General features: G+C 47.1%; 2 protein-coding genes across 2 annotated transcripts in view; one reads left to right on the top strand and one right to left on the bottom strand.

Annotated features, from left to right (window-relative positions):
• PLEKHG3 (pleckstrin homology and RhoGEF domain containing G3) overlaps positions 1-22125 on the top strand; it is a 608515-nt gene that overhangs the window by 91635 nt on the left and 494755 nt on the right. Inside the window, exon 2 of the mRNA XM_086939446.1 lies at positions 192-261. The gene's annotated coding sequence lies outside the window, so the exon portion shown is untranslated. The remainder of the gene's footprint in view (positions 1-191; positions 262-22125) is intronic.
• On the bottom strand, positions 13600-14001 carry LOC147689874 (protein SPMIP1-like). Its single transcript, XM_086939445.1, has one exon. It carries the CDS (start codon positions 13999-14001, stop codon positions 13600-13602), a length of 402 nt encoding a protein of 133 aa, XP_086795571.1.

Raw genomic sequence — 22125 nt, forward strand, 5'->3', positions numbered from 1 at the left:
AATTTTTAGCAGGTCAAGAAAGACCTGTGGGCAAATGAGTGGAAAAACAACATCTGAAACATATATTCTTCTATTTAAAAGAAATTTGACTTACCATCCTTTCTTTCAAAACGCTTTTTCCCCTTGCTTAAATTCTTTTTTTGTACAATTGTTTTGAACAATATTAACTTCATCTTTCTTTTTTTTCCTAGGTCCTTTGAAGCTTGAAGAGAAATTTCAACACTTTTAACCACATCAATTGTAAAGGAAGAATCTATTGATGTGAGTAATTTTTCTTGTAACTTTTTATCCCAACATCTTACAACTATTTGATCCATAATTAGCTAGGATGTTAAACTTTCAAGTTCACAATCGGAAGCTAAAATGACTAATACTGCAACATACGAGTCGATTGACTCCTTCCAGGATTTGTTTTTATTTTTGTACTGCCTCCTGATATTAATCCAGCTCACTTTCTTAAGCAGATATATCATATAGTGGTTGTAAATGTTAATAAATAGCTTGTCCTTCAACTCCTTAGTTGTATTCAAGTAAAGATACCCTTCTTTCTGAATAATATCAATTTCCACCAATCGCACCTAAATACTTTGTAAACACTCTAAATCATGTTTTCCATTTATTGGGAGGATCATCTGTTGTTTGCCTCCCAAAAAAGGAGGGGGAGCTTTTAAACGTTGCGTAGTGAAAAGGTTTCTGGACGACAACAAAAATATTAAGTGTGCGTTTCACTGTTGATGTTTGAAATGTTGTAATGACGCTCTTAGATACAAAGTGTGCGTATCACTGTGAATATTTTAACACCTGAGCTTGCAAGTAAAGAGTTTGCATGCCAAGAATTACTTTGGGTGATCAACAGGTTTTTGAATGTTCAATGTGGATATCAGTGTTGATACTTGAATTGCTGAAATGCTACACGTGGATACAGAGTGGGTATCACTAAAAGTAGAAAACGAATTATATATTTTATCCAACATACATTTTGATGGAGGTAACTTGTATAAAAATGGGAGCATCAAAATGAGAAATTCGTGTTTGTGTTTAAAAAAAAAAAAAGAAATTGTGTACCTATCACCTCTCCCTGTACCAAACAGGAGAATGACACGCTTATTGCAGTAGTGTGTGTATCCGCGCTATGAGAATGATGTGGCCGAAAATTACACACACTAGCGTGACAGTGTGACTGAAATCTGCTCTCAAACCAAAATGGTGGCTGCTGATGTGTGAGGCATAAGCGTCACAGGGGTTGCCACAGTGACACATACCCAGTGCCAAACAAATGGATTGTCCAGAATGAACGTGTTCAAGAGCTGAGCCAACATGAGTTGTGTTTTTTTTTTTTTAAATGGGTGCCTTTGGCCAAAAAGTTATCCGATAGGATTACCTCGTCAGGTTCTCTACAAGACATGTAACTGCACCATATACAAAGCACTGGCCCGTTGATTGAACACATTCTGGCCGGCCGTTTCTTTTTCTTTCTGCTCAGACTGCACCAGTGAGATTGTGAAGTAGCTGGGGTGATATGCAGGTCATCGCCAAATTGGAGAAGACACAAATCACCATACACCCACAAGTGATGATGGAGAGAGAGAGAAAGAACAGTTCCTTCACCCCAAGCTGCAGCATGAACCATCTCCCTAGAATTCACCAGACAACGTGTAGAATGTCAATGTCAAAGAAGCGAATCTCAAAGATACATCGCCACAGTAGTTTTGCTCAAGATTGTCACGGAATTCATGTGTATATGGAAGGGATTGCGAAATGATGTCTGGAAACTGAGGCCAGTGCTCCGTGTTTGGCATACGTTTAAATTGAAAGGGAAAAGACCATAACATTTTAAATGCAGAATATCCAGAACAGGACATGGAAAATTTGAGGAACACAAATTTACTAAAGACAAACTCTGAAACCAGGGGCGGTCATGGCAAGAACCTTTAAATGCTTCCTGGAGTGGTGATTAAAAAATATAAGGCCGGTGCTGCTTGTTGTGTAATCCAACATACATCATTTCCAGTACCCAAAAACCTTTTCTGTAATGAACCACTGCAACTGCTTAAAGCATGCTACCTCTTCCATCCAGTTCCACTGTACACCCCGTCAACTCCTACCTGCTGTCTAAAGGTGTCTGCAGAGTCTTGTTGGTAAATGGGACCCTCCATTCCTGTGCCATTGGGCCTACTCAAAATCCAAGCAATTCTGCTCTTGGGGCGAGCCTTACTGTTGGTGTATGTCCAGCCGCCAGAACCCTTGTAGGTCCAGGCTCAACCCTCTAGCTGTCAGGCAGTCTGCAGGCAGGCACCCTCTTCCATTACAAAAGAGATTTAAGCTGCCAAGTAAGGAATAGGCCGGGCCGGACCGGCCATAGCAGGCACCGAGCATTTTCGCGGTGGGCCGCAGGGTTGGGGGCCGGTTTTGGGCCCCTGGAGGCCGATTTTGTTACAGGGCCATCTTTGCAGCATAGCTGCATTATTGGCCACTGTAACGAAATCGGCAGAAACCGGTCCTGGTAAATAGCCTGGACCCCCCCCCCTCCAAACTCCTGGGGCGCTGGCCAAGCACTTTGGCAGGGCCGGTTTTGGGTCCCAGTCCGGCCCTGGGCATAGAGCTCCCCTGCTCTGATCAGGTCCATATGTATTCCTCTGGGTATAAACCTATTTAGGCTCCCTCACAGTGTCTGGATTCTTAGGTCAGCTGACATGTCCCACCATCACCTGGCCTGCCCACTACACGGCTCCTAGCGGTACAAAAGGGGGTGGTGATGGACGGAGCATCTGAATCAATCAAACACTCACACCCAGTCAAAAGATCTGGGTTTAATCCATCACCGTTCTTTAACCCACTCTGCCACCCCAGTTCAGACATGGCTATATGCAAATCAGTCTGACCCTGTGCCTCATGGGAACAGTCCAACCCGAACTGCCAAGCCATGTCTTCCCTGGACCGGAAACAAGCTTCCGAGGACCGGTTTCTGGCATTCCAGCCGTCTTCAGCCCGGCTTGCTTCAATCCAGTGGCAAAGTGAGCAAGGGACTCACATCTGAGCCAAATGTATGTTGAGTGCGTGCTTGCTGGTGAGTGTGTATATGTGTGAATTTGTGTGTATAAATAAGCGTGTGTGTGTGTGAGTGAAAGTAGAGGTCAAAGGGCAAGTTAAGTCACTTCTGCTACCCCGGGCATTTTGGTGAATTGGGGAGAGGCACGGGGGGGTGCAGCGTTGCACAAAAACAAAACACAATAAAATATACACTTACCTCGCCGCCGGGTCCGAAGTCTCTGCTCCTGCTCTCCTTGTGTGACAGGAAGCCAGCAGCCAGGATAAACGACAGCCAGGCTCCCCTGACTAATCACAACACTGCAATGCAGCGTTGTGATTGGTTTTGAGCGTCCTGGTTTGACGCTCAACCAGGCAATGGGTGCCTGGACATGTTCTCCATGCAAGGTGTAATGCAGCCTGCCTGGTGAAGGGGAAAGTGTGCATGACTGGTTTGGGTGGCCCGAGATGGTCAACCAAATAGTCACTGCGCACTTAGGAGTGGGCAAACCACTCCTCCCCTGCCCCGCTTCGGGAACAGAGCTGCCCTACCCACCCGTCCATCCGCAAAGGAAACATAAAATGATAATAAATAAAAGCTATCATTTTAGATTTCCTTTTCTTCAAGCTGCTCAAAAGCAGTGGGCGATGCTCCTCTGCCATAGCGGAGGAACTGGTGCTGTCAACATACGGTGATTCTGGGAAAATCACTTAATATCCCTTTGCCTACCAAAAATGAATGTGTCAGTCTGTAACGTAACTGGTGCTCTCATACCTTCGGTTCAAGTTCTCGCTAAATAAAACTCTTTTAAAAAAAAAAATAAAAAAAATGCAAGTCTGGCAGGATTGCCTAAACCTGTACCAGCTGCTCTTCAAGGTGATCTTCATGCAGCAATGAGGCTTGGAACTGACGCCGGTAAGTTGTATCAAGTGACACAAATTCAGACCAACGCACACCGGTCTTCCTTGTTTGTGACTCAAAGCCTTATCAAGTCAAGTCAAGTCAAAGATTTATATAGCGCGCTACATACCCAGAGGGTCTCAAGGCCCTTGTAGAAGGGTGGGGAGTTACTTGTCGAATATCCACGTTTTGAGTTGCTTTCTGAATGCTAGGTGGTTCTGAGTAAGGCGAAGGTGAGTGGGAAGTGAGTTCCAAGTTTTAGCTGCTAGGTAGGAGAAGGATCTACCTCCCATGGTGATTTTGTTGATTCGAGGTACAGTGGCAAGGGCTTGGTTGGAGGATCGTAGCTGGCGGGAGGGGGTGTAGAAGGATAGTCGTGTGTTGAGGCATTCGGGTCCGATGGCTGTGCTAGCCGATAGCTAGCACAGCCATCTTGTCTACATGATAACCTAATAAAACCTGTTCTTTTCTGGCTTAGGCGTTGGTGGAACAAATTTGGCTCATTTTTAGATATTGCCTACAGAAAACTTCCAACTGTTGTCAAAGATGTATTGTGGACAACACCAATACTTACTGTAATTGCTTAATTTGAGCTGGTGGTTACAGGTGGGACCCACTGATGTCTTTTTTTGGGGGGGACTGTCACAACTGCCTGTGATCTAGAGCAAGAGAGAGAGAGAAAAATATAAAAAAGAAAAATCAATATTAAGACTGAAAACAGTGACCGGCGTGAAAGCATGAATGAAAGGGAAACTGCAAGAGTGGGATAAAGTAACAGGGAGTGTCTGGCAGTGCAATAGAGGAATGTGGTAGAATCACAGCTATACATTCTTCATAATCGTCACCCTGATCTTCATTAGCACTGCCCATGTGCACCACCACTTATTGATTTACAAATTAAGCATTGCATGTGTCGGCGCACTGTTGAGGGTCACCTTTCAATTCTTTGGCGTTCTGTGATTGCTCAGGGCCTGCTCTGACTTCCCTACTTGTGGTGAGTCCCTTGGACCTTGTCGGTCCCGACAATGCACCTTCGTCGCTTTCCAAGTTGTTTGAAGTTGTCAAGGCATGTTGGTGCTCCTGAAGGAAACAGACCTCTCTACTCTCGACATCCTTTGTGGACAGACGGCTTTTGGTCTTCCACAGCGTTGCCTGGTCCTCACAGCTGAAACTACAAAGTCACTGTCATCCTTCCTGCAGCACCCAACATCGGTGAGTATTTGTCTTCTGTGCCCCCCTGGTCACCTCCGGGTGACCCAGACTCTGTCCCCTCTTCTTGCAGTTACTCTCCAACTTGAATTCGCCTTTGGGTTCCACTGGACACTTTGACCTTCTCCAGCAGCGGCATCTTCTTGAATTCCACGACGGTTTCTTGCGCCACTTCACGCCTATGCATCCGGCTTCCCTGGTGCAGGTAAACTAGTTCCAAGGGTATCCACAGGTGGGGTGGCTCTCCAACCTCTTGTCTTCCACTGGGTTTATTCAGGTTCCACTGGGAAGGGTCCTCTTTCTTTAAAATTGCAACTGCGACTTACACATTGATTTGTACGGAGAACGCAATTGTGTTCCTACACTGCACACGACCTCCGTGGGGCTCCTAGATACTCACCTTGGGTGGTTCCTTGGGTCCCCGGCACTTCTACGTCCTCAGAGTATTGTCTTGGCTCGAGTCATGGTTCGCATCCCACTATTTTCAGTATATGGTTTGTGTTGTATCCTGTGTCTCCTAGTTCCTTGCTTCTCAGCCTGTGTGAGTGTGATGTAATAGAATGTTCATGAGTGCAGGGTTTGCATGAGTGGTCAGTTGGAATGAGTGGAGCTGAGCAGCAGGATGCTTTTCCCGATGGGGTTGTACCATCTTACCTGTAACTGGATAAACCTACATAATCTACACTACTGGACTGATTATCTATAAGGACACAACTTTGTATACAAAAGTGGCGACGATTTTGAAAAGAACCATGGGTGAAGAGCCAAGAAATTGAACAAGAAACTAAAAAGGATTTTGCCAGAATCTGGAAATAAGCCTGGAAATAAGCCTGAGCAAAGCCTGGATGCCCTATTGGTGTCTACTACAACAGACAGCCTACATATTGAACGTTTTGGGCGCTGGACCTTGTGTGGCTTGAAATGTGCTAGACTACAGTTAGCCTACTTAATTCATGATTTGATGTATGACCTGATCTTTGAACTCTGCCAACTTACAGAAAACTAGGACTTTTAATATTTTACAAAAGTTTGGTCTCCCCCTTGGGATCACTATGTATTCTGTGCTACTTACCTGTTTCTATTGCAAAGTATTGTGTATATCTCCGGCTAGGAGATATCTGTATGTGTTAGTGAATGTCTTATAATAAATACACATTTTTATAAATACACTGTGTGGTTCTTTTTCACTTAATCTATACCTATAAGATTATTTTCTGGTAAAACAAGCTGCTTTACACTCCTTCTGGACTAAGCCTGAAGGCTACTCTTCACAGCTACCACTTAGAGAGCTTCCTAAGGTTGTCTAAGACTAAGACCACTAAAAGCAGCATAAGTTTAGCCTGGTACAGACAGGATTGTCTGGTACAGACAGGGTTGATGTACACTTATGTAAGTGTACATCATATACTAAGCCAGCCTCTTACAGGTGGGACTCTGGGAGCAGTCCTGGGGGACTCCGCAGCTGATCACTGTAGGATTTGAGGACAATGGTGGGAGCCTGACTGTCTGAGTTCGGCCGGTGAGGAAAGAGGGGATCCACTCTAGCGCTTTGTCGTGGATGCCTGCGTCATGGACTCTTGTGCAGAGGGTGTGGTAGAAGACGTTGTCGAAGGTGGCAGAGAGGTCCAGGCGGATGAGGGCTGAGGTTTCACCTTGGTCAAGTAGAGTGCGGATGTTGTCATTTACGGCGAGGAGTGCAGTCTCTGTGCTGTGGTTGCTCCTGAAACCAGATTGTTTCGATGAATTCTGTTGGTTGTGTGTTGATGACCCTCTCAATGACTTTGGCTGGGAAGGGGAGCAGAGAGATGGGTTTGTAGTTCTTGAGGTCCATCGGGTCGGCAGAGGGTTTCTTCAGCAGGTGGGTATCTCTGCGTGTTTCCAGTCTTCAGGGAAGGTGGCGAATTCGATGGAGCAGTTGATGGTGCGTCAGAGTTCGGGGGCGATAGCGGCGCATAATCAGTTGAAATGTGGTAGGTACAGGGATCTGATGGGGCCACACAGTGGATGGTTTTCATGATCCTTAGGGTGTCGTCAACAGTAAGGGAGGTCCAGTTAAGCAGTGTCACCTGGAATCTCAAGTCCTCTGGTGTGATGGTTGCAGCTGTTGTGGGTGGTACCTGGATCGCAAAGCTGTTGTAGATGTCTAAAATCTTGCAGTGGAAAGAAGTGGTGAGGCTGTTGCAGAGGTCTTGAGAAGGGGGATGTCTTTGGTGTCCGTGCAGGGTTTGGTGATCACGTTGAAGAGTTCTTTGCTGTTATGTGCGTTGCAATTGACGCGTTCATGTATCGCAGTTTTCTTTGTAGTTCTGATGAGGTCATGGTGTGTGGTGACTGCTGTCTTGAGGGCTTGTTCTAAGCACCTGTCACTGAGTAGGCTGACTTGGACAATGCACAGTTCCTTGACTTGATAACCAGCTTCATTACAGTATTTGCAGTTTCACATTTTCAATCCAGAGTGTGGCAGCAGTGTGTGCTTTAAGGATGAGTAGGCTCTGCATTATCTGTTATCTCCATTTTATATTTAAGTTGTGTTGGATTCCTTCTTTTTTTTTTGTGTTTTTTTTTGTTCTGCATTTTTTTAACGTAGTTTTGAACTGCTTCTGGTGTGTTTTTATTACTCTACCATTGTTGTTTGGCACTGAGTGCTTATTATATGCAAAAACATTTCATGGGGATTATACATAAGCTCCGTATAATGCAATAATTGCTCATCTCATACTTCATATACCAAGACGACAACAAGTTAAAACCGCCGCTAAACTATTGACCCAGATAGGTGGACTATGCCCCCCTTCGTGCTGGATTCACAAAGACCGCGATAAGCTACCTGTTTATAACCTTGATCTCTGCTATTCGTACCATGCTTTGTCTTTAGCGAATAGCTTCTGCATTTTCATCTATTGTTGCGACATATTCAGTTTTCATTCGTTTACATGGTGAGGAAAAACATTTTATGCCTTTACAACCTGAATGGGCTTCTCTACTTCGCTCCATCTTAGTGCGTCTACAATGCTCCCATAACTTTAAAATTGTTATTAGGTTTCTATTCCTTTGGTGGAATAATCTCTCATATGAAGCAATGCTTCCAATTTCCTTGCGCCTCTCACCAGAGCTGGAAGGGTGATTATTTTTTCTAGATGTGATATTTTATTTATTTAAATATTAGTAGTCCCAAATGTCTTAAGGTAGCACCACATATGCTGTATTTAGAAAGTAGAAATTACTCCTGCAAACTAGACAAATGGTGGCAATGGAATAGGTCTGGCTTATGAATGCTGTGTCAAGCCAGATCTAAGAATCCATGTATGTTAATGACTGCCCTCCTCCCACTTGTGCTGCTCCCAGAGAAAAACCCCATACATTATCTAGTTAACATATTATTGGCAGTACAAAGACGTGTGTGCCCATGAAAGTTCAAGCTCTGGCACCTGGCTGAATAAACAAAATAATCACAGCTGTGTGAAGAGCAAGCCGTTTTTGGTGGGAGCACACCACTTCTTCACAATCAAAACGTGTCCTCCTGGCTCACAACATGTAGGGGGAGCCAAAGCCCCTCTCCTGGTGATTCATATCTCACATAATTGTCTGTTGACAGTGGTGCCGTCAAGCCAGACCATAAAAATGAACAGAGTATACCATCATCAAAAAGTTTCCTCATGATATTTAGACCATGCCAAGCCCAAATATGACATATGGAGTCATTGAATATATGTATTTATTTATTTATTTACTTGAGTTTTATATAGCGCTGGCAATATATGTGGAAAAGGACGAATGCCCCCATAATAGAGTGTAAATATTAATATGTGGGCTGGTAAAGAGATGAAACCAGGCATTCCACCTTGACTGGGCCACTTTGGTTAGCTTAACCTGAACACTTTTGAAGCAAACGGGTGGATCAGAAATATTTGAGAAGGAAACTGGCTGCACAAGACCCCTGAAACATCTGACACATCTTAAGATATTGACCACTGGAGTCATGAAATATTAGACAATACACTCTTTCTATCGTGCCTGGCCAGTAGAAGGGCTTAAAAACTGGTACCGCTCAGAGCCTCTTCTGCACTTTAAGTTTGAGAAAGCTGAGTTCCTTAAATGTTCCTTGATAACTCCATAAAAATTACCTATCTCTGAATCAAGTCTTTAAAAAAAAAAGCATTTACAATGCAACGGTCTCGCCTTTGAAAAAGTTAGAGCTATTGGCATTGTAAATGACAAAATTGTTATTTATGTGTTGGTTTTGAAAACAGATAAATAAATGGCGTTGTCATTTACAATGCCAATAGCTTAATCTCTCTCAAATGTGAGACCTATTGCATTTGCAGAGCCACACACACACAGAGCCACACTCACACAGCCACACTCACACACAGAGCCACACACACACACACAGAGCCACACACACACAGAGCCACACACAGCCCCACACATACACAGAGCCCCGCACACACACACACAGAGCCCCGCACACACACACACAGAGCCCCGCACACACACACAGAGCCCCACACACACACACAGAGCCCCACACACAGAGCCCCACACACAGAGCCCCACACACAGAGCCCCCCACACACACAGAGCCCCCCACACACACAGAGCCCCACACACACACAGAGCCCCTCCCACACACACACAGAGCCCCACACACACACAGAGCCCCACACACACAGAGCCCCACACACACAGAGCCCCACACACACAGAGAGAGCCCCACACACACAGAGAGAGACCCACACACACACAGAGCCCCCCCCACACACAGAGCCCCACACACACACACACACACAGAGCCCCACACACACACACAGAGCCCCACACACACAAAGAGCCCCCCACACACACACAGAGCCCCACACACACACAGAGCCCCACACACACACACAGAGCCCCACACACACACACACAGAGCCCCACACACACACAGAGCCCCACACACACACACAGAGCCCCACACACACACAGAGCCCCACACACAGACACACACACACACAGCCACACACACAGAGCCAGCCACACACACAGAGCCAGCCACACACACAGAGCCAGCCACACACACAGAGCCAGCCACACACACAGAGCCAGCCACACACAAACAGAGCCAGCCACACACACACAGAGCCAGCCACACACACACACAGAGCCAGCCACACACACACACACACACAGAGCCAGCCACACACACACACACAGAGCCAGCCACACACACACAGCCAGCCACACACACACACACACACAGAGCCAGCCACACACACACAGAGCCAGCCACACACACACACACACAGAGCCAGCCACACACACACAGAGCCAGCCACACCCACACAGAGCCAGCCACACACACACAGAGCCAGCCACACACGCACAGAGCCAGCCACACACACACACAGAGCCAGCCACACACACACACACACAGAGCCAGCCACACACACACACACACAGAGCCAGCCACACCCACACAGAGCCAGCCACACACACACAGAGCCAGCCACACACACACAGAGCCAGCCACACACACACAGAGCCAGCCACACACACACACAGAGCCAGCCACACACACACACAGAGCCAGCCACACACACACACAGAGCCAGCCACACACACACACAGAGCCAGCCACACACACACACAGAGCCAGCCACACACACACACAGAGCCAGCCACACACACACACACACAGAGCCAGCCACACACACACACACACAGCCAGCCACACACACACAGAGCCAGCCACACACACACACACAGAGCCAGCCACACACACACACACAGAGCCAGCCACACACACACACACAGAGCCAGCCACACCCACACAGAGCCAGCCACACACACACAGAGCCACACACACAGAGCCACACACACACAGAGCCACACACACAGAGCCACACACACAGAGCCACACACACAGAGCCACACACACAGAGCCACACACACAGAGCCACACACACAGAGCCACACACACAGAGCCACACACACACACAGCCACACACACACACACACAGAGCCACACATACACAGAGCCCCGCACACACACACAACCACACACACACACAGAGCCACATACACACACACAGAGCCACACACACAGCCACACACAGAGCCACATACACACAGCCACACACACACACCGCCACATACACACACACACAGCCACATACACACACAGAGCCACATACACACACAGAGCCACATACACACACAGAGCCACATACACACACAGAGCCACATACACACACACAGAGCCACATACACACACACACAGAGCCACATACACACACACACAGAGCCACACACACAGAGCCACACACACAGAGCCCCACACACAGAGCCCCACACACACACACACACACACACAGAGCCAGCCACACACACAGAGCCAGCCACACACACACACACACACAGCCAGCCACACACACACACACACAGACAGAGCCAGCCACACACACACACACACACACACAGAGCCAGCCACACGCATACACAGAGCCAGCCACACACACACACAGAGCCACACACACACACACTCAGAGCCACACACACAGAGCCACACACACAGAGCCACACACACAGAGCCACACACACAGAGCCACACACACAGCCACACACACACACAGCGCCACATACACACACACAGAGCCACATACACACACACAGAGCCACATACACACACACAGAGCCACATATACACACACAGAGCCACATACACACACACAGAGCCACATACACACACACACAGAGCCACATACACACACACAGAGCCACATACACACACACAGAGTCACATACACACACAGAGCCACATACACACACAGAGCCACATACACACACACAGAGCCACATACACACACACAGAGCCACACACACACACACAGAGCCACACACACACACACAGAGCCACATACACACACACAGAGCCACATACACACACACAGCCACACAAACACACACACACACAGAGCCACACACACAGAGCCACACACACAGAGCCACACACACAGAGCCACACACACAGAGCCACACACACACACACACACACACAGCCACACACACACACACACACACACAGCCACACACACACACACACAGCCACACACACACACACACAGCCACACACACACACACACACACACAGCCACACACACACACACACACACACACACACAGCCACACACACACACAGAGCCACACACAGCCCCACACATACACAGAGCCCCGCACACACACACAGCCACACACACACACAGAGCCACATACACACACACAGAGCCACACACACACACACAGCCACACACACAGCCACACACACACACACAGAGCCACATACACACACAGCCACACACACACACACAGCCACATACACACACAGCCACACACACACACACAGCCACATACACACACACACAGCCACATACACACACTGAGCCACATACACACACTGAGCCACATACACACACTGAGCCACATACACACACAGAGCCACATACACACACAGAGCCACATACACACACAGAGCCACATACACACACAGAGCCACATACACACACAGAGCCACATACACACACACAGAGCCACACACACACACACACACACACACAGAGCCACACACACACAGCCACACGCAGAGCCACACGGTGAGCAGGAAACAAGACGTGATGTAGAAAATGAAAGCGGTGTGGGGGCGGGGAGAAACGGCACCAAATGTGACTTGAACAGCATTTGAGCTTATAAATTACTCCATCTGGCAACATTTAAAGTGCAGAAAATGTGGCAAAGTGTGGACCGGAGGGAGCAAAAATATCACCCTGCTTTACACTCCACTGTAGCTGAGCATGTCGGGTTTCTACTGCACATTCGAAAACTCAAGCATACTCCATTCACAACATCCAGTCGTGTGTGCGGGGAGGGCCCACATTTACAGAACATACACAACTTGTAGAGAAAAAGACAAAGAAATTTGTTCTGAAATGACCAGCATTCGAAAACATGCACACAAGACGCTGTGATAACTATGCAAACTTTTGTTTGTGATCAGTGCCCCCTCCCACCCCACATGTAGACAGTGTGGAATGATGCGGGGGCAGACTGCATATGCGACAGGTGCATGCTAAGCTGTCTCTTTCAGGCTCACGCACATATGCGTAATATTTAGAATGCTGGGTTTTAACTAGGTGCGGCTATACAGCGCTCAGACAGTGACGTGAGATGCAAGAGAATCCCTGGCGACGTACGCACGCTGGCTCATGCATACGACGCCTACTCGAGGTTCAGGGTGTAGAATTTAGGAAGCAGTGATCTAGGGCGCAGACAGTATAGGCGTGAAACATCTGGCTAATGGTATCGCTTTTTGAACACCGACCTGCGCGTGCGCACATATCAGGGGTCAGGATATGGGGTAAGATGCAGTAATAGAGGGCACAGAGTGAGTATCTGCGGTACCCCCTCTCACCTAGCCTCCATCCATACTTTCAGGATGACAGCAGGGGGTGCTGAAACTTGTCTTCGGCGCTCTCCAGCTTCCGCCTCTGCAGGTACATGGACAGACCCTGCCCCTCCTTGGAGAAGCCCTGATAGAGCAGCGTGCGCATGTGGGGCATGGCGGGTCTCATCTCCACGTGGGAGAGGGTGCCCCTGCTGCCTCTGCCCAGCTCGGGGGGCGCCCGCTCTTCCTCCCGCTTTTCCTCTTCCTCTTTGCTTGGCGCGTGGATCAGGGGCAGCTTGTTGGTGACCACGGGCAGGTTGGTGACCACCGGCCTCCTCCGCATGGAAAGCGGCTGGCACTCCTGCTGCCCATACTTGGCCTTCCAGGACACCCGGGTGTAGGCCTCCTTCCAGCTGTTCTGGTTCCCAGTGTTCAGCAGGTCCCTCATGTTTAGGGGCTTCAAGCCGGACTCTGATGGGTGGAAACAGCCTCGGCGCACAGAGGAGCGCTGTGTACAAACCCAGAGCCTTGGTCTCAAGGGAGACGGTCCTGTGCTGGGGGCAGGTCTCGCTACCGGACTCCCCGGAGAGCAGAGGCAGGGCCACCGGACAGGTAACTAGATACAAAAGACTGTCAGCAATTGACAAAGCAGCCGGAAGCAAGCAGAGGACAGCAGGATGTCATAACACCCATGCAAGAGCCAAGATGCTCAGACGCAGACAGGAGTTCATTGCAGAAAGACTGGCCAGTGACATTCATGTTTTTCCAGCCACGCCGCTCTGCGTTGATGGAAGGGGCAAGCTTTGCTCCACGCGCTCGCCATTTGTCACTAAGCTCCGTCCTTTGCAGACTAGGGGGGGGGCTGTGTTTTTCTTTCTCCCCTCTTCTCCATTGGCTGGAATGTAAACAACGGGCGTGTTTTTGACTTGTTGTTTACATTCCAGGCAGTGGAAAGCGGAGAGAAAGAAACTAAAAAAACATGCCCCCCCAATCCAAAAAAGACTGGGCTTAGAGCAAGAGTATGACGTAACTGAGACCTCTTCTTCAATGGCTGGACGCCGTTTAGGAGGCCAGCCAAAGGAAAAGAGGGGCGTGGTTAACCCTCGCTACTCAGTCATTAAATCTCGCGAGCGAGACTGCGCATGTGCGCAGCCTACGCCATGCGAGACCTAAAAAGCATTTGGAATGAGGAAATGGATTGAGATACCAAATGTTTAAAAATATGTTTATTTTTAATCTGTCGTATCTGCTGACAAAAGGTATGGGCAAATGATCAGCAAAATACCAGAAAGGGTCAAGGCAGCAGACCAGGTCAAGCACTACTAGTTCCGTGTTTCTAAGTTTTGGGTGGTGCAAACTTCTTCCTACACCTGCTACCAATAGGTGTTTAGGTCAAAGATACAAACGCAAAAGTGGAAGGTGCACACAATGAGAGTCCAAAGGAAAGAAAGTGTATTGTTTATCTTCTTCTTTATTAGCAGTTTTTTTCAAATACAGGCACAGCCAACGCGTTTCGTTCCATTAACCTTGTGGAACTTGTCTCGTGGCGGCGACCCGGGACGCCGCCACGAGACGTTACATGAATTTGGAGCACCCAACTGCAGGTGCTCAGTGGTTATTACCACGAACACCGAGTTTTACTACGGACCGGTGACCTCTTCTTTTTGAGTTTATGCCCGTATTGGAGCCTGGCACTAGAGGGAATAACAGGAAACTATCTTTGCGAATATTAGATTCTCTGCGAATGTCCACCCCACCTTGAACCAGTTTTTTACCTAGTTCATTGGCACTCTGAAGACTGCGAGATATAGTATAAGAACATCCACTGGACGCACCAAGTTTTATCCAGTTTACAATACCTTCTCTGAATAAATGAAGGTTGCATGCCTTTGAAAACCCAGAATCTGCTAGTGTGTGATCCACAAGGTGGGTCTGTATAGATCCCAATCTCAAAACTGAACCAATTCGCCCTGACGAAGTTCCACAAGTTCCACAAGGTTAATGGAACGAAACGCGTTGGCTGTGCCTGTATTTGAAAAAAACTGCTAATAAAGAAGAAGATAAGCAAATGATGCCTGTTTCGAAATAGCACAAAGGTTTTTTCTAAGAGAGGTTAATAATTAACTGGTATTATTTAATCAATTTGGCTGCTAATCTTGATAGCCAGATAGGTCACCTTCTTAACAATATGCTTGTGCTCTTACCACTTCTCCCTGCACCTTACCTACTTGTAGGCTGTCATGGTCTTCAACATTAGAAAACCAGTTGGAAAGTCTCCCCTAGACACTGAAGATGTTCCCGAGAGGAATTTTATCCTTGGTTCTAAACCACTGCAACCACTTGGTTAGACTGAGCTATAAAAATACCTTCACATGAGCAGCACCAGGTTACATTACACAATGTCAGAATTTTTTAAGGCACAGGGATATTAAGTGATTTACCCAGAATCGCAGGATGTGAAGCCAACACCAGGACTCAAACTTTGTTACCCTGTTCCAAATTCGGCAACTCTGGCTGTTTGGCCACATCTAGCCCTGTGGTGACTCCCATTACGTGACTGTCAGCAGGCAGAAGGTCCCCAGGGGAAATACAAAATTAAAACGCTGGAAAGTGTATCAGTGAGTTATTACAAGCACTTTTGCCATTGTTGTGCAATGTGATAGTTCCAGGTCTGTGTGTGACCTGTATCGGATTAATTTCCTGCTCCTAGCCCCAGCCATTAGGTCTCAAGTCAATAATATGAATACCTTAAATGATATAGGAGCACTCTATTTACAGCACCATCGACCTGTTGGACTGTGGCAGGACATGTGGCATAAAATCTTCAGAATTAAAAATGCTCTGTTGAAAGTTCACGCTGAAATGATGAACTACTCGGTGTGATTCTTATTTTAACTTGTTATTAACCACATTCTTACAGATTTCTACATTAATATAAAGCTCCATCCACTTAAGCGCACACATTTGAAATAACATCCCACTTGATCTGATCACATGGCACCGACTACCTCGCAACCACACCACGCCATACATTTATAAAGGTAGTCCATAGTGTAGACACCACTTTCCATGATTTTGAGGGCAACCCTAGGCTTCATATACAGTTCGTTCCTGTGCACACACCAGTCAACACCCTTCGACCACACCTCTAGGGAGGGTGCCTCCCGGCTTCTCCAGCAGCAGGCAATGTCCCGTTTGGCCACAAGGGTTACCACCCCAAAAAAACTCCTCTCAGAACGAAATTCCTCACCACCATCTAATAGCCCCAATAACACCTTCTGAGGGCCCGGCGTAATAGTGTGTTCCAGGACTGCCGAAATTTCCTGTGGCACGCCCCCCCAGAAGGGCACTAGTCGTGGACAGGACCATGTCATGTGAAGAAAGTCCGCATTGGGGGTGCGACAGCGTGCACACCATGCCTGTACCCCCGCCCACCCATCCGCTGGAAGCGGTGCGGAGTGAGATATGTAGCATGTAGATAGTTAATTTGCACCACCCAGAGCCTAGAAGAAATAGCCAGCCCCTGAGGGGCAAGACAAGCATCTCTCCAGTGCCCATCAACAAGTTCCTGATTTTTAAAAATCTGTAAACCTAGTAGGATAGAGGAGTGGGTTATACAACCTGTTATCGCATGGGTACTCACAAACTTTTTCCCAGGAGCCACAAAGTTTGGCCTGTAATGTGACCGATGGCCGGATTGATGCCAGCAGGGTGGCGGTCTTGAAGTGAGGCGGTGGTAAGGAGGGCATAGGGGAAGCAAAGCATGTACATCTAGTGGCTGAATTGCACCATGTGAAACCAGAAAACCTGGGATTAATCCCAGCCTCCCCACATTTTATTTCACTATCCCTCCTTTAAGTTCAGTCCAAACTGAGTGACGTGTGACCTGCAACCTGAGCTGCTTGTGGCAAAGTGTTGGCTGCAGGACTGAGCCAGGACTTTGTTTGTATTACTTTTACGAGAAGGATGAAAATGCAATAAAACCAGTTTCTCGTGAACGTTGGCACAATTGGCTTCCTTTCGAATCCTGGCGATCTTTTTTTATTTAAACATTAACAATGTGACGTGAGTGGCTGGGGAAACATCCGTGGGGGCGGGGAGCAGTGGAGAGCGAGCAGTCCGCTCGCCTCCAGAGTAGTCACCAGGCAGGGTGGGGTGAAGGGACGGGAGGGGAGTGAAGGATTTTGTAGAGCTTGGGTTAAAAAAAGATCCTACTAGATGAAGGGATGGGAGGAGCAAAAGTGTGCAATAAGTAAATCTGAAAAAACAAGCGGAACACAGGGAAATAAGCATCAATCTTTTCCCCAGTGCTTTTTGAACCACTAACAGCACGTTTGTGGAAGCAATGTGTGTGTGCTTTCATCATGAATTTCATTTTTGTCACAGCATGCAAGGTGCACCCCCGGAGCGTGTTTAAAAAAAAACAAAAACAAAAAAACACAAAAGGCAATGATGTGATTACCTGCACGTAGCGGGGGCAAGCATCAAAGATGGTCTCGAGCCCAGGGGCTATCTTCTTGCGTATCTGGCAAGGGGTGACCAGGGCCGGACTGGGACAGAAAATAGGGCCGGGCACCAAAATAAAAGTGGTCCCATTTGTAAATTTGATCGCTAAAAAATTGACCATGTTTGCAAATTGGTGCAGTTTTTTAATTGTAAAGACATGCTATTTAGGTGTTTTTCTATGTATGGTAGACTGCATGGATTCGAGCTTGCTGCAATCAATGTTTGTTTTAATAACAGGGAAACAAACAGCAAAAACTGACTCAGCAGACCATGAAACAGGCCCACAAACGGCTAAAAAACAGGCCCCACACGGACCTGTCAGTGCAGCCCATAGGGCCCTGCCTGGTTGCCCTATAGGCCAGCCCGACCCGTGGGAGTGGCCAAGCTACACTCTTACCATCTGCTTCCGCAAGCTGTGATGCAACAGTGAGGGGCACTCACTCTTGACCAGTGTAGGAAATGACCATCTTGTGTACCAAGCTAGAGCTCTGTATATGGGTTTGGCATCAGTTCACAGTTAGATGCTCGGGCAAAAGTCCCAAGTAGCCATTTCCTCTAAATGACCCTCCTAAGTGTCCATTCCTTGTAGGAGAGCTCCAGTCCCTACTTGCACAACCTCATTGGTGCAAATTATTAACTTTATTTAAGGTTTACTAGAGTATGCTAAGGTCTAAAATGCAACTCATAGGTGCGTTGTGGCCGACTGTCCACCCGCAGTTCCCAACTATTGACCAGCGAGGAGGTCTCTTCCGTTACCAGTGATATAAAAGAGATGGCATGGCAGGCATGTTGAGTCACACTGCGAAATTTTTCAAATATGAGATGGCGGGTGTCGCCCCTCACTAAAACATTCTCAAAGTGCATTTTAAAAGTCATCGTGGCTTAAAAATTGAGTTCAGAAACGCGGTGTGGGATCCGTAAGTATACTTTTTGTTTTTTCTAAATATTTCATCTTGAATCCCCCTCCAACTTCCCTGATTACTTAGACTAATTTAGAAATAGCCAAAGAAGATAATGTTCTATAAATATTTATTTCTGAAAATCCATGAAAAGTATTTTCCATCTGATACTTGGCTCATGGGTAAAGTTCCTGAGAAACAGGAGTCTGGCTTTGAAGGGAGATTATCTTCTGGACTTGTGTCAAAGCCACATTTATCACTGGGATTATTTTGACTCTTATTTGAGTTCTTTCTAAAAAAATCCTGAAATCTTGATGCGAATTTTATTTTATTTCTTAAATGCTGCTTGATTTTTTCTTCCGACTGCAAAAAGCAATTGATTTAAAGTATTTACATGAAGATGTGAGTTTTGTGTTTTTTATTTTATTTTTTATATATATATTTTTGTTTAGCCTGAGGCAGTGTTGTTGCGGTTTCACTCCTTAATGAAACTTTCACAGTGTGGAGTTCTAGCAAGAGGTTCAAGGTTCTGCCCTGAAGTCCAAAGATATTTTCCCCACAGTCTTCCAAACTAATGCCAATGAAGCTTTTGCTGTTTTGTCTTTCGTCTGATTGTGAGCCCTAACTACTTTGCAACTTAGAAATACAAGCTAAAAGTAAAACCTTAATGGAAAAGGAAAACCATGTCTAAAGGACGTCGAATGAGTGTGCATCACGGTTTGTTGAATGCAGTACTGTAAATCTATGGTTGTTTTTTATGAATGCTTTAATTGTTTGAAAAAATTCGTAAACTACCAATAGAGAGTTAAAAAATGTAAGCTAAAGTAAAACGTTCCTAAAGCAAAGTGATTTGAGGACATTGGTCCAAGTGATGGAGTTCTTCCCTGTAGTGTAGACTCCCAGACATTTCCTTGACTTGCTCAGTGGTGATTCAGAATGGGACTTCCAGCTAGATAGGTGGCCTTCCAGGCACTGTGGTTGAGTGCATATATTGGATCTTGTGTTTTGTGGTGCTTATTTCCATGTAGTGTCTAGACCCAGTGTACTTCTAGCCACATTTTATAACCTATAGATCATTATTTAATAATTTTATAATGCACTTAAGCTTGCTGATGTCTGTATTTGGTGTAAGGATGTGAAATCTATTTGGTCTGCTCCTGTTGAACCCAGGACACTTGCCAGCCCGTGAGGCATGAATCTGCTTCCAGCAGAGACGCTTAAGAGAAGACTGGTGGCCTGGAAATAAAAGCCACGCCGTGGAAGTCCCTCACACTCCATGAAGTGACACCAGTTACTCTTCTGTAGGCGCTCGCGCAGGAAGGCCAGCTGAGCAGGGTTTGTTTTCCCTTCTGGAGAGCACGGGACAGTTCAACAGATGCACGTGCTTGTAGGAGTCATTTCCGGTCTATGATGCATTGTTTCTCTGGAACCTGCCAATAAAGAAGCGTCACGCACGCAGGCGTCAGAGCATGTTCAGGAATACGTGGGCCAAAATTGCAAAATGTTAAAGGTGGAATTATGAAAACGGAAACTTCTGTTATGAAAGTATGGTAATGAGAAAGGTACCATGACTCTGGACCGGATTGGCCGTAGCGGGCACTGGGCTCTCTCCCGGTGGGCCGTAACGGTGGGAGCCAGTTTTGGACCGGTGGGGACTGTTTTTAGGTATCACCTACGCATCGCGCTTGTGCTGTATAGAAGACCTTTAGCCGTCGCTCTGCTGTTTTTGAAGCACACACTCGTGCTTGTGTTTCATCCACTTTGCGGGAGCGCGCAGCGGTGCGCACGCTAATTGGCCACTCCTTGCACCCGCAAGGTGGATGCTGCCACAAGCACGAGTATGCTTCAAAACAGTCAGAGCAAGAGACTTTTAAAAAAAAAATTATTAGCTGGAGGCGCGCACTTGTTTGTTGCTTTCCTATGGCCCGTTCTGCCACTTCCCGCTTGCTTTCGTCATTTTCTTTTTTACCCCTACTGCATTTTCTAAACCTCCTCCCTTTCTCCACTCTGTTCATCCCTTTCTCTGCCCCTCGCACCCGTTCTCTCTCCCAGTCTCTCGTTTTCTTTGCTCTGCCCCCTCTTTGCTCACCAGTCCTCCTTTCCTCCCCTTTCTTGGTTGATTTGGCCCTTTTCCTCTTAGGCTCAAAATTCCTTGCCATCTTTCAATACCCATCTGCCCTTACCGTCACCAATGCTGTTGTAGGCAGGACACGCTCTCCTGCAAGGCTTTCCCAGCGTGGCCACGACATTTTGTTAAGAACTCCGACACAATTCCAAGTAAAGAGTTCTATTTATTTATGAAGCCAACACATGCTCCTACAGAAGTCGGAGCGTTAACTTCAAGTCAGTTCGGTGATCAGCTTTTAACTGTCATTCTGACAGTTCCAGCTGATGACCTCACCGCCGGTACGGTGTCCGCGCAGGGACACTGTTATGCATTAACAGTTCGGTGTCCAGGGGAGGACATAGCAATTGCAATCACAACACATCTTCCCCCTTTTGGGAGAAGAAAACAAAACGTAGAACCAAAATGAGCATAGTGCTCCACTATCCACAAACATAATCTTTAAACTTTGCAGGTGGTCCCAACAATCTTCCTGCCCTGCTTCTGTCAACGGGCTGTGCAGACTCGCACACCGGGATGGGAGGTAACCTGCGTCTGACTCCTCCAGGTCTGGCCCGATTGTAGGTAGTGTCCTCTTGCATGGTGTTTGATAGTGTACTATTTCTGCTCTTCTCATCGGAAGGTGCAGGCCACTCGTAGTCAGATTCCATGTCAGAGGAGTAGTGTTGTGTCACGTTGCCTCCAGGTAAACCAGGTTGGTCTTTGTTGACCTACTGGGTGGATTGTCTTCCATGCCATTCACAGGATGTTTGTAGGCAGAGAGGGCTGAGAAATGCTAAACTTTCCCGTCGCTTAAGCGTGCAGAATTGCAGTATACCCCATGCACGGTTAGGGGCTTGGTGTATCTTTCCTGACCTTTCCCTATGTGGCCACTCTTCCTCACCTTAACAACGTCTCCTGCTTTGATTTCCACGTCCTTGCATCTGTTTGTTATCATAGCTGCTCTTGCTCTTAGACTGTGCTTGCATGAGCTTTTCCTTAACTATCCTTGATGACCAGTGCACTCTTTGGGCAGCCTTAACCCAGCCCACATTGTCCTTAG

Source organism: Lissotriton vulgaris, chromosome 9 (genome assembly GCF_964263255.1).
Source record: "Lissotriton vulgaris chromosome 9, aLisVul1.2, whole genome shotgun sequence".
NCBI classification, from domain to species: Eukaryota; Metazoa; Chordata; class Amphibia; order Caudata; family Salamandridae; genus Lissotriton; species Lissotriton vulgaris.

Excerpts from the sequence above, each read along its gene's own strand:
- LOC147689874 (XM_086939445.1), bottom strand. The coding sequence starts at position 14,001 with ATGAGGGACCTGCTGAACACTGGGAACCAGAACAGCTGGAAGGAGGCC.